The 14,329-nt window shown below is 45.0% G+C and overlaps 1 protein-coding gene across 4 annotated transcripts in view; it reads left to right on the top strand.

Moving 5' to 3' along the window:
- The window catches only part of AGBL2 (AGBL carboxypeptidase 2), a 226,613-nt gene that overhangs the window by 108,318 nt on the left and 103,966 nt on the right, over positions 1 to 14,329 (top strand). For 3 of the 4 annotated variants that reach the window (XM_063944554.1, XM_063944555.1, XM_063944553.1), the window contains exons 6-8: positions 408 to 515; positions 4,779 to 4,929; positions 11,996 to 12,778. In XM_063944554.1, coding sequence (XP_063800624.1) covers positions 408 to 515; positions 4,779 to 4,929; positions 11,996 to 12,778 — 1,042 coding nt within the window. Of the gene's footprint in view, positions 1 to 407; positions 516 to 1,805; positions 2,045 to 4,778; positions 4,930 to 11,995; positions 12,779 to 14,329 lie in introns of those variants that run through there. The other variant, XM_063944556.1, reaches the window with a different exon arrangement.

Raw genomic sequence — 14,329 nt, 5'->3', positions numbered from 1 at the left:
GGTACTTTTCCCACTCTATGGATGTCGTGGACACCCACGAGTGGGAATAATCCGTGTTGGTCGGCATGCTGACCGTCGGGATAGTGAGGGGGTGGGATGTTGGGGGAGATCATGTGACCATCGGTCTCCTGACCGCTGGTCACATGAATACATACCGTACAGGGTGGAGCTCATTTCCAGGATATGCCAATAAAACATTTGGCCCCTGCGAGAATGTGGGGGGCAAGTTGGGTTGAGTGTTAGCCTTATTAAGGGAAGGAAGGTCCAGGGGCCACTATTCATGGAACACATTAAATGCGTGGTTGAGTGAATGATTTCCACCCTCGTCTTGACTAGATTTACATTTTAAAATCTACTCCTATATTTCTATGACAAGATGTGTTTCTTTGTTTCATGTCCTCACCTAGAATGGGAGCCACCACACCCAGAGGTCTTCTACAGACATACAGGGAAGGAACCAATGCCGCAAGTATTAGCAGAAGGGGAAGGCAAATTGGTATATGAAATCAGCCCAGGTAATGCAACAAAATTGCGGTCACTGTTGTGGATAGTGGGGGTGATTCAGAGCTGATCACTGCTGTTCGTTTTCACACAGTCGGCGATCAGGTAGTAACTGCGCATGCGTATTCACCGCAATGCGCACTCATGTCGGACAGCAACAAAGGACATCGCCGGTCAGCGAGCGACGCGATGGTACGAAAAATACGATCGCACGGGCGTTCGCAAGGTACTTGACAGGAGGAGGCAGTTTGTGGGTGGTAACTGACCGTTTACTGGGAGTGTCCGGAAAAACGCAGGTGTTCCCAAGCGTTTTCAGGGAGGTTGTCAGACGTCAGCTCCGGCCCAAATCAGCCTGTTCTCATCGCACTGTAGGATTAAGGAGGTCATTCCGAGTTGATCGCTCGCTGACGATTTTCGCAGTGCAGCGATCAGGTGAAAAAATGGCATTTCTGCGCATGCGTATGCCCCGCAATGCGCATGCGCGACCTATGGGTACAAAGCCCTTTGTGGTTGTGCTCAGGTTCTAGCAAAGTTTTTCTTTGCACTGGCGGCCGCTAGAAGATTGACAGGAAGGGGGCGTTTCTGGGTGTCAACTGACCGTTTTCAGGGAGTGTTTGCAAAAACGCAGGCGTGCCCGAAAAAACGCAGGCGTGGCTGGGCGTCCGCTGGGCGGGTGTATGACGTCAAACATGGACACGAATAGGCTGAAGTGATCGCAAGCGCTGAGTAGGTTCAGAGCTACTCTGAAACTGTACAAACTGTTTTTGCAGAGCTCGGCTGCACATGCGTTCACACTTCTGCTAAGCTAAAATACACTCCCCAGTGGGTGCCGGCATAGCGTTTGCATGGCTGCTAAAAACTGCTAGCGAGCGGTCAACTCGAAATGACCCCCTAAGTCCTGGGCTACGCAGAGACTGCACAAAGTGGATTTTAGCAGCTTGGCGTACACATAGGATCGCACACTTGCACGGCAAATTTACACCCCCCCTGGAGGCGCCGACTATCCGAATGCAGGACAGCAAAGTTTGCAGCCCAACGATCAGGTATCAATCACCCCCAGGGTCGTGTAGGGTGGGCAGGCTGTGCGACCTAATACTGAAAGGAGTATTGTAGTATGGATAGACTGGACACTGATACTGGCACAGTGATAAGAGTCTACAGTGGTTGGATGAGACCTTTAGTACTAGGAATGGGGCACCCATGACTTTCTCTGGGCACAAGTACAATGAAATATCCATGCAGACTTGAGACTATACCCAGAGGTAAAAGTGAGCCGGAACGGGGCGGAACTGCGTTCCGTAAGTTCCATTTGGAGCCGGAACTCAGTTCCGCCTCCTCCGGCTCACCTAACCCAGGGAGAAGTCGGACGCCTGCTGAGATTTTGTTACCAGCGGACGCCCGGCTTCTTCCTCTCAGTGGCTCCAGCTCAGGCAGTGTTCGTGTGCGGCGCTATGCGAGAGACGTCATGACATCTCTCCCATAGATCCGAAGAGCAGGCAGCCAGGCGGAGGGCAGTAGCGGTTAGGAAGCAAGAGCGGGGCTGGTGAGTATTGTGTTTTTTGTTGTTTTTTTGTATGTGTGTAAGCAGCGCTACTAGGGGGCACATCTACTGGGGGCACAATGGTTGGGGGCACATGTACTCTGGGCACAACGGCTGGGGGGTACATCTGCTGGGGCACATCTACTGGGTCACATCTACTGGGGCACAACTACAGGGGGCATAATGTCTGACTGGGGGCGTATCTACTGTGTGCATAACTACAGGGGGCATAACTACTAGGGGCATATCTACTGACTTGGGGCATAACTACTGACTGGGGGCATAACTACGGGGGACATAACTAAGGGGGACATAACTACTGGGGGAAAATCTACTGGGGCATAACTACAGGGGGCATAACTACTGACTGGGGCATAACTACAGGGGCATTACTACTGGGGGCAACACTACATGGGGCATTACCACTGGGGGCATTACTACTGGGGGTACTACTAATGAGGGCATTGCATAAGAGGCACTTTATAAGGGGCATCACTCCTGGGGACATAAGGGGCACTACTACTGAGGGCATTATATAAGGGGCACTATTGCTGTGGGCATTATATGTATTTGGGGTGCTACTACTGTGGGCTTTGTGTATAAGGGGCACTAACATATGGTGTAATATTAATAAGATTGTGCTATTGTGCGGCTTAATTTGAATTGGGTATACTATTGGGTGACCACGCCCCTGTCTTTTTGAGACCATGCCCCTTTTACACTGCGCTCAATCCCTTTTTCACGCCCGTGGTGGTGGTGGGGGGTGAGTTCCACCACCTCTCTAGGACCACCTTAAGCACTGACTATACCCTGCTGTCTCTCTGCCCTCTGTGACTCCTTGGGCAGGTATTGTAGAGGTAGGTCTGTTGAGAGAGGGGTATGGGGGATTAATGATGCTTATACTGCTTCAGGACCAGAAATGAAATGAGCAAGTAGTTTGGATAGGCTGAAATAAGTAGCGTTATTTGGACAGGCTGGGCGGTGTAGTACTAAACTGGGCAGTGTCGGTAATGCTTCCCATAGAGGGTGTACAATGATATCCCGGCTGTCGGGATCCCGGCGCCCAGCATACAGGCACCGGAATTCCGACCGCTGGAATGCCGACAGTGGGGCGAGTGCAAAAGAGCCCCTTGTGGGCTCGCAGCGCTCGTAATGCTGCGCTCCCACGCTGCAGGCATGGTGGCGCGCTATGTGTGCCACACTATTTATTCTCCCTCCAGGAGTGTCGTGGACACCCCAAGAGGGAAAATAGTTGTCGGGATCCGGGCGCTGGTATGCTGCGCAACGGAATCCCGACAGCCGGGATATCAAATGCTTCCCATACAGGCTGTATAAGGTAGAGGTGAACTTAGTACTGTAGCATAGTTTTAATAAACTGGAAAGTACAGTACTATACTAAATGTTGCAGTTTGGATAGATTTATGTTAGAGTGCTGAACGGAGTAGTGTAGTTTGGACAAACTGGACCTTGTAGTGTTTAATTGAGTAGTGTAGTTTGGACAAACTGGACGGTGTAGTGCTAAACTGAGTAGTGTAGTTTGGACAAACTCAATGGTGTAGTGTTGAACTGACTGAGTAGTATAGTTTAGACAAACTGGACGGTGTAGTGCTAAACTGAGTAGTGTAGCTTGGACAAACTGGACGGTGTAGTGCTGAACGGAATATCGTAGTTTAGAGATACTGGGCGGTGTAGTACTATACTGAATACTGTAGTTTGGACAGGCTGAAAGGTATAGTGCTGAGCTGAATAGTGTAGTTTAGAGATACAGGGGGTCATTCCGACCCGTTCGCACGCAGCGTTTTTTCGCTGCTGTGCGAATGGGTGCGGAATGCGCATGCGCGACGTTGCCCGGCAACAGAGGTCGCCGGGTTACGTTGCGGCTTCCGAAAGGAGCGGTCGCAGCGGCGACCGCTAAAAAAATTGACAGCAAGGAGGCGTGGAGGGGCGGATCCGGACCATTGTAGAGCGTTTTCGGGGAGTGGTGAGTAAAATGCAGGCATGTCCAGGAGAACAGAGGGCGGAGGAGTGACTCCAAAGCCGGGCCCATCATCGCTGGATCCATCGCACAGGGTAAGTAGGTATAGGGCTACTCTTCTTCTGCTTGAATTTTTTTTAGCTTAGCAGGGCTGCACAAGTGATCGCAGCCCTGCTAAGCTAAAATACACTCCCCCATAGGCGTGGACTATTGATCGCAGCAGCAGCTAAAAGTTGCTAGCTGCGATCAACTCGGAATGACCACCACTGAGCGGTGCGGTGTAGTATGGCTGACCGGCAGTCAGGAGACCGCCGGTCAGCTTACCGAAGCCGGGATCCCCTGCGCTCGCCATGCTGCGGGCTTGGTGGCGACCTGCGTTCGCCACGGGTTCTATTCCCACTCTGTGGGTGTCGTGGACACCCACGAGTGGAAATAGTCCCTGTTGGTCGGCATGCCGATCATCGGGATAGTGAGGGGTCGGATGGTGGAGGAGGTCATGTGACTGTCGGTCTCCCGACCGCCGGTCACATGAATACCACCCGAGCGGTGTAGTGCTGAACTGAATACTGTAGTTTGGAAAGGGCGAATGGCATAATGCTGAGCTGAGCAGTGTAGTTTGGGCAGACTGGACGGTGTCGTGCTATGCTATTGTTACCACACCTGTTGTTTTACCTTTTTGATGTTGATAAAGTTTCTTCAAAACAAATGGTTGAGACAGATAGTAATAGTGAGCAGATCATTAATGAGATCTTGTGGTTACAGCTTACAAAGGATCCTGCTATACTGGTTCCCGGACTGGTGGGCGCCGCTGTCTTAGTAATATGCCGTATACAATGTTGGATGGAAAGAATAACAACAACTTGAAGTTCGAATCACGATTTGAAAGTGGTAATCTCCAAAAGGCTGTGAAAGTGTAAGTAACTCTAACCACTTCTCAGGGGCCACAGGATAAATACAGAAATGTAACTACCTGTGCTTCACTCCTGTCCCTACAGCAGCAAATGCTTACAACACAGAGAGTTTACCTGCCGGGAGATCTGCCCCGGTGTAATGCACATCCATGATCATATGTTCATGCACTTATCATTAAATTAGTCAGAAAAGGACAGGCAGCGGTGCCTCCAATACATATCGCCATCTCTTCCAACACTTATCATTAGATTACTCAGAATAGTTATATCTTACAGGCAGCGGTGCCTCCAATACATATCGCCATCTCTTCCAACACTTATCATTAGATTACTCAGAATAGTTATATCTTACAGGCAGCGGTGCCTCCAATACATATCGCTATCTCTTCCAACACTTATCATTAGATTACTCAGAATAGTTATATCTTACAGGCAGCGGTGCCTCCAATACATATCGCCATCTCTTCCAACACTTATCATTAGATTACTCAGAATAGTTATATCTTACAGGCAGCGGTGCCTCCAATACATATCGCCATCTCTTCCAACACTTATCATTAGATTACTCAGAATAGTTATATCTTACAGGCAGCGGTGCCTCCAATACATATCGCCATCTCTTCCAACACTTATCATTAGATTACTCAGAATAGTTATATCTTACAGGCAGCGGTGCCTCCAATACATATCGCTATCTCTTCCAACACTTATCATTAGATTACTCAGAATAGTTATATCTTACAGGCAGCGGTGCCTCCAATACATATCGCCATCTCTTCCAACACTTATCATTAGATTACTCAGAATAGTTATATGTTACAGGCAGCGGTGCCTCCATTACATGTCATCATCTCTTACAACACTTATCATTAGATTACTCAGAATAGTTATATCTTACAGGCAGCGGTGCCTCCAATACATATCGCCATCTCTTCCAACACTTATCATTAGATTACTCAGAATAGTTATATCTTACAGGCAGCGGTGCCTCCAATACATGTCATCATCTCTTCCAACACTTATCATTAGATTACTCAGAATAGTTATATCTTACAGGCAGCGGTGCCTCCAATACATATCGCCATCTCTTCCAACACTTATCATTAGATTACTCAGAATAGTTATATTTTACAGGCAGCTGTGCCTCCAATACATGTCATCATCTCTTCCAACACTTATCATTAGATTACTCAGAATAGTTATATTTTACAGGCAGCGGTGCCTCCAATACATGTCATCATCTCTTCCAACACTTATCATTAGATTACTCAGAATAGTTATATCTTACAGGCAGCGGTGCCTCCAATACATGTCATCATCTCTTCCAACACTTATCATTAGATTACTCAGAATAGTTATATCTTACAGGCAGCGGTGCCTCCAATACATGTCATCATCTCTTCCAACACTTATCATTAGATTACTCAGAATAGTTATATCTTACAGGCAGCGGTGCCTCCAATACATGTCATCATCTCTTCCAACACTTATCATTAGATTACTAAGAATAGTTATATCTTGCAGGCAGCGGTGCCTCCAATACATATCGCCATCTCTTCCAACACTTATCATTAGATTACTCAGAATAGTTATATCTTACAGGCAGCGGTGCCTCCAATACATGTCATCATCTCTTCCAACACTTATCATTAGATTACTCAGAATAGTTATATCTTACAGGCAGCGGTGCCTCCAATACATGTCATCATCTCTTCCAACACTTATCATTAGATTACTCAGAATAGTAATATCTTACAGGCAGCGGTGCCTCCAATACATGTCATCATCTCTTTCAACACTTATCATTAGATTACTCAGAATAGTTATATCTTACAGGCAGCGGTGCCTCCAATACATGTCATCATCTCTTCCAACACTTATCATTAGATTACTCAGAATAGTTATATCTTACAGGCAGCGGTGCCTCCAATACATATCGCCATCTCTTCCAACACTTATCATTAGATTACTCAGAATAGTTATATCTTACAGGCAGCGGTGCCTCCAATACATGTCATCATCTCTTCCAACACTTATCATTAGATTACTCAGAATAGTTATATTTTACAGGCAGCGGTGCCTCCAATACATATCGCCATCTCTTCCAACACTTATCATTAGATTACTCAGAATAGTTATATCTTACAGGCAGCGGTGCCTCCAATACATGTCATCATCTCTTCCAACACTTATCATTAGATTACTCAGAATAGTTATATTTTACAGGCAGCGGTGCCTCCAATACATGTCATCATCTCTTCCAACACTTATCATTAGATTACTCAGAATAGTTATATCTTACAGGCAGCGGTGCCTCCAATACATGTCATCATCTCTTCCAACACTTATCATTAGATTACTAAGAATAGTTATATCTTGCAGGCAGCGGTGCCTCCAATACATATCGCCATCTCTTCCAACACTTATAATTAGATTACTCAGAATAGTTATATCTTACAGGCAGCGGTGCCTTCAATACATGTCATCATCTCTTCCAACACTTATCATTAGATTACTCAGAATAGTTATATTTTACAGGCAGCGGTGCCTCCAATACATATCGCCATCTCTTCCAACACATATCATTACATTACTCAGAATAGTTATATCTTACAGGCAGCGGTGCCTCCAATACATGTAATCATCTCTTCCAACACTTATCATTAGATTACTAAGAATAGTTATATCTTGCAGGCAGCGGTGCCTCCAATACATATCGCCATCTCTTCCAACACTTATCATTAGATTACTCAGAATAGTTATATCTTACAGGCAGCGGTGCCTCCAATACATATCGCCATCTCTTCCAACACTTATCATTAGATTACTAAGAATAGTTATATATTGCAGGCAGTGGTGCCTCCAATACATGTCATCATCTCTTCCAATACTTATCATTAGATTACTCAGAATAGTTATATCTTACAGGCAGCGGTGCCTCCAATACATATCGCCATCTCTTCCAACACTTTTCATTAGATTACGCAGAATAGTTATATCTTACAGGCAGCGGTGCCTCCAATACATGTAATCATCTCTTCCAACACTTATCATTAGATTACTAAGAATAGTTATATCTTGCAGGCAGCGGTGCCTCCAATACATATCGCCATCTCTTCCAACACTTATCATTAGATTACTCAGAATAGTTATATCTTACAGGCAGCGGTGCCTCCAATACATATCACCATCTCTTCCAACACTTATCATTAGATTACTAAGAATAGTTATATATTGCAGGCAGTGGTGCCTCCAATACATGTCATCATCTCTTCCAACACTTATCATTAGATTACTCAGAATAGCTATATCTTACAGGCAGCGGTGCCTCCAATACATATCGCCATCTCTTCCAACACTTCTCATTAGATTACTCAGAATAGTTATATCTTGCAGGCAGTGGTGCCTCCAATACATGTCATCATCTCTTCCAACACTTATCATTAGATTACTCAGAATAGTTATATCTTACAGGCAGCAATGCCTCCAATACATGTCATCATCTCTTCCAACACTTATCATTAGATTACTAAGAATAGTTATATCTTACAGGCAGCGGTGCCTCCAATACATATCGCCATCTCTTCCAACACTTTTCATTAGATACTAAGAATAGTTATATCTTGCAGGCAGTGGTGCCTCCAATACATGTCATCATCTCTTCCAACACTTATCATTAGATTACTAAGAATAGTTATATCTTGCAAGCAGTGGTGCCTCCAATACATGTCATCATCTCTTCCAACACTTATCATTAGATTACTCAGAATAGTTATATCTTGCAGGCAGTGGTGCCTCCAATACATGTCATCATCTCTTCCAACACTTATCATTAGATTACTAAGAATAGTTATATCTTGCAGGCAGTGGTGCCTCCAATACATGTCATCATCTCTTCCAACACTTATCATTAGATTACTCAGAATAGTTATATCTTGCAGGCAGTGGTGCCTCCAATACATGTCATCATCTCTTCCAACACTTATCATTAGATTACTCAGAATAGTTGTATCTTACAGGCAGCGGTGCTTCCAATACAGTTGTATAAGGTAACTAAGTACTGACGTCCTATTTCTCTCTATTATTTATGACTGTGATCTATTTGAAATGCGCAGGGAAGGCTTGGTTTTTTTTTCTTTTCCAAAAATATTTTTATTCCAATTTCTCGCAGTACAAAGAAGAAAATGCATAAATAGCAATTTGGTACATTTAATAGAGAGACAATAAAATATTACAGTATAGATATATTGCCACCCTGCCAAAGGGCCGCAGGAAATCGAATAATCAATCTCACAGCTGAACAAGGAGAAATCAGAATCCATTTTCAAAATTTTCCTCAAATAAAACATTTAAACATTCTAATGGAAAAAATTGTGTGTGTAACAAGTAATAGCGGAGAATAAAATTATGAGCATAATGCAAAATGGCTAGAAGAAAACATATGTAAAACAGACGTCTTGCGCTGACGCCAATAATATATTATGTCCAATTCTCCAGATATAGACACAATAACTAAAACAAAATAAAAGAAAAGAAAATAAAACCGAAAATACTTAAAACATGTAAAGTAGTTAATGCCCGCTAGAGGTCACGGGCCGTCGATCCATCCATAGAGACACCTCCAAATCCAAGAGATCAGTTTCCCAATCAGCCCGGACCCCGGTAATACAGGAGAATAAAGAGAGAAAGAAAAGAAAAAGCTAAAAGAGGAGATAGAAAGGTGCGGTATTCAAAGACCTAAGGGGTTAGGATGAGCTATAGAGTGGAGTAAATACCATGAAGTAGATTGGAAGCAGTTGTGAAGTGCTTGTCTAGTGGTCATGGGAAGTGTCCGAATATAATTATCCCAAACCTGGAATAGAGCTGGAGTGAGCTTTTCTTTATGGATGGAAGCTTCCAGCCAATCCATGGTAAATTAAAAGAATAGTTGATTGAGAGAGTGGGAGTAGAATCATGAATCCACTGTTGTAAAATAGCTTTTCTGCTAGCCGCTGACAATATCACAAGAAGCTTTTTGTTGGTCCTTGGGATGTCCGTCTGGTCTGCTAAATATCCGAACAGAGCCCAAGACATAGTGCATCGGAAAGACACGCCTAGCGTCGTAGTTCCATATTGATGTACCTCATGCCAAAACTTTTTAACTAAACCACAATCCCAAAAACAATGCAAAAGATCCGCCCCATAAGCTAAAACATTTGGTGCATCTCGCTTCTTCCGAGATGCCCATTAAATATCGGCGATTAGGTGAGATATAGGCTCTATGAAGCATTTTATAGGCCATTTCTTGGTACGAGCTAGCTGGAATGAGTTTCAGAGTCAGCTGAAAATGATTTAAGAGGGAGTCAGGGGTGACCGATGGAATGCGGGAGGACCATTGGGACAGTTCTGAAAGATCCGTAGTAGGGTCAATTTCTATGCGTATGCGTGCATAAATAGTCGAGATAGAATAGAAGCCAGAGCGGAGAAGTATGAAAAGGGGATCTAGAAAATCATAGGCTGTCAAGTTAGGCAAAACAGTTTTAAGATAGTGGACTGCCTGGAAGTAGGAAAACTCCTGTCGAGGGTGTAAGCCATATTTATCTCTTGCTTCTGCAAAGGACAATGGGAGGTGGGAGGGATTAAGCAAGTCGCGTAGGTTACGGATACCAGAAGAATACCAGGCAGTGAAGGGTCTCAAGGCCCTCCCTTCCTGAAACTCCAGGTTGCCGACTAGGGGTAGCGAAAGCGAGTAGAAACATTGAAGCTTAAGAGGCTTCCTTGCCATTCTCCACGCTTGTATAATGGGAAATAGTAATAAATTATTAGTGATACTTAAGGGCAATTTGGAAGGTCTGGCATGCAGTATGTAACTGAGAGATAGAGGAGCCCAGAATTGTGGGTCTAGAGTGGAGTCTGTATACTAATTGTTATCTCAGAGCCAGTCCAAAGCAATGCGAAGGAGACAGGCAAGGTTATATTGTTTGATGTTGGGCAGGTTAACTCCACCTCTAAGTACTGTTTGGGACAATTTTTTCATACTAATCCGGGGTCGTTTTCCCGACCAGATGAAATTGGTAATTGAAGTATTCAGTGAGGATAGGTCTGAGCTAGATAATAATAATAAAGGCGTCATTTGTAAGATATAAAGAAGTTTCGGGAAGCTAGCCATCTTGAACAGGTTGCAGCGTCCTAGCAAGTTCAGAGGAAGGGTTTGCCAAAGACCAAGCTCAGTCTTAATCTTGCACAAAACCGGGGTAATATTGTATCGATACAAATGACAAGGATTTGAGGGGAACGCAACACCAAGAAAAGTTATATAAGTAGTCGCCCATTTAAAGGGAAAGGTGTCCCCCCACCCTGTTCTCGCCCGTCCAAACATGGCCAACGCCTCCGACTTCCCATAGTTAACAGAAAATCCCGCGAAAGAAGAGAAACGGTCAATTGTGGTGATCAACTGGGGGATCGAAAGGTGGGGGTCGGACAAAAAAAGGAGAAGGTCATCAGCGAATGCCATCACCCTCAATTCCCGAGCACCCACGGCAATGCCTTTGTATTCCCTATGTAACAGAATAGATCTGATAAGGGGTTCCAACGCCAAATTAAAGGGAAGGCTTGTTTTTAAGAAGTCCTCCCTGTGCATCGTTCCACTGTTGTGCAGCCTTGTGCAGCTCTCTAGGTTAGTCTCCCCCTCTCTGTTCGGCCCAGGACTTCAGTCCCAGTAGCCCCCCACCCGATGACAGCCCTGCTTACTCTAGTAAAAGATGGAGTTGCTCGGACAATAAGTATAGATGCCGGTTGATATAAACTATGATGTCTTATTAAATGCATACTGTTGGTATTGTCACTATACTGTCGCTATTGTCACTATAATGCCATTATTGTAACCATACTGTCTGTATTGTCACTTTACTGTCGGTATTGTTCCTATACTGTCGCTATTGTCACTATAATGCTGTTGTTGTCACTATACTGTCATTATTGTCACTATACTATCACTACTGTCACTATACTGTCGCTATTGTCACTTTACTGTCAGTATTGTCACTATACTGTGTGCTACCTGAACTGTCGCTTGTATTCTCTATCCAGGGGGATGTATGAATATGAGCTGACCCTACGCACTGATCTTTACACCAGCAAGCATACTCAGTGGTTCTACTTCCAGGTGAAGAACACAAAAAAGTTGGTCCCGTACCGTTTCACTATCACAAACCTGATGAAGAGCAACAGCCTCTACAACACGGGTATGAAGCCTCTGATGTACTCTGAGCATGATGCCTCACTCAGGGGAGAAGGATGGAAAAGGGAAGGGAAAGACATTAAGTATTATCGGAGCTCCAGATCTCAGGAAGGCGGCACTCTGTATTGTCTGACATGGACCTTTGAGTTCCCGCACGACAATGACACCTGCTACTTCGCTCACTGTTATCCATACACATACTCTGACCTGCACAGGGACCTCCAGAGATGGACTCATGACCCTTCATGCTCCCAGTACTGCAAGCTCCGGGCCCTGTGCAGGAGTTTGGCAGGTAACACTGTCTACTTGCTGACGGTCACTTCCCCCTCCATAAACCCTGCATCAACAGTCAGTAAGAAGGTTGTGGTGGTGACTGCAAGAGTGCACCCGGGAGAAACCAATGGATCATGGATGATGAAAGGCTTCCTGGACTTCCTCCTCAGTGACTCCCCTGATGCTCAGCTACTAAGGGATACGTTTATTTTTAAAGTGATTCCCATGCTCAACCCCGATGGCGTGATTGTTGGGAACTACCGCTGCTCCTTGTCTGGTAGAGATCTGAATAGGAACTATAGGAGCATGCTGAAAGACTCCTTCCCCTGTATTTGGTACACACGGGCGATGATTAAAAGGTAAGTACTGAATGTGGTCACATATAGGACATTACCTAGCTGTATGTTATTAGACTAGTATGTATCCATCACCATGCTGTAGTAACCATGTTCTATGTGTGACCTTTGGAGGGTCATTCCATTAAAATAAGAACTGTGTTTATACAGACAAAGGTGAATTCCAATATGAGGTATATCTGTAAGTGACTATTACATATTTTAAAAGTATTCGCCAGGACTCTGGGCAAAGTTACATACGCTCAAACCACTTGGTGAAGCAGCTGGACCAGTCCGAAGCAGGTATGTCTTCTACATGCTGGATGAAGGTCTCCACTGCAGCTTCCATTGACTCAAAACAAATCCCACACATTTTGTGCTTCATTTGTGGGAACACAAAGATGTAGAAGGGGGCCAAGTATGGACTGTACGGTGGATGACCAAGCTCCTGGATGCATTCATGTGCCAGAAAATCCACAACTTTCCTGGATATGTGGGCAGGTGCATTGTCGTGATGGAGAAAGGCACCACAAGAGCAAGTTCTTGGATGGCGCCTATAATTGGCTTCCAGCACTTGTGGCAGGTATTGGTTGGCGTACCAGTCCCCACTGACAATGTGCTGCTGCACGGGTGGTAAGGTACATGGCCAGTCTTGGCCACATAAACAGCCACCATCTGCTTGGCCATGCTGTGCTCACGGCAGAACTTCTGTGGCGGAGCACCTCCAACTGGAATCCACTGGGCCAACTATTGTTTGGTCTCTGGGTCGAAGCTGTAGATCCAGGATTCATCGCCACTGATGGTCTCCCAAAAACAGTTTGAGTGACTATAATTAAAGCTGGCCAGCATGTTTCTGCACTAAGTCACCCGGGCCTCCTTCTGCTTCTCAAGACAGCTGATGGGGCAGAAACCTTGCTTATGCCAAGCTTTTCGTGGAATATCAAGCAGATCAGTCTCCTTCTCTAACTGGACAACGATAATCCTGACAGCCATCTCAATTATGGCTGACACGGTAGCAACGTTGTCCTCCGTGATGATGGATACAGGTCGGCCACAGCATTCCTCATCTATCTCCTGCACCAAAATTCTGCAAACCAGTCAAACACAGTGGCTTGGGATGGTGTTTCCTCCCCAAAAGCAGCTCGCAGTCGGTCAAAACTCTCCTGGTGATGCAGACCACTCTTGTAGTCATAGAAGACTCTCCAGTGGCCTCTGTTGAGCTCCATAACGAGTTTGTGAAGGAAGTGAACATACTGCCTTCTTCAACCGTAATGCTGCTTATATACGGTTCTGTACCCTAACATTTCAAAAGACCTTTAGTCAGAGATTACAGTTCACAACCAAACAGATTGTGTCTATTGTTCCAATGACCTGCAGATCTGGAAACTTATTGCACGCCCCACGTAATAGTGGCATAAGACGTAGAACAGTGAGCAATGCAGCCAGGTATCTAGAACTGGAATATTACACAGAGGATTAGATCCTGGAGACAGCTTGCAGGAATCTGAGGTCATACCAACATACTGATGGTGGATCATGGTGGTTGCTTGCCTTTGATCCAGTCATGTGTAACAT

This window comes from Pseudophryne corroboree, chromosome 11 (assembly GCF_028390025.1).
Source record: "Pseudophryne corroboree isolate aPseCor3 chromosome 11, aPseCor3.hap2, whole genome shotgun sequence".
NCBI lineage: Eukaryota > Metazoa > Chordata > Amphibia > Anura > Myobatrachidae > Pseudophryne > Pseudophryne corroboree.
This window is presented reverse-complemented; position numbering and strand designations above follow the sequence as displayed.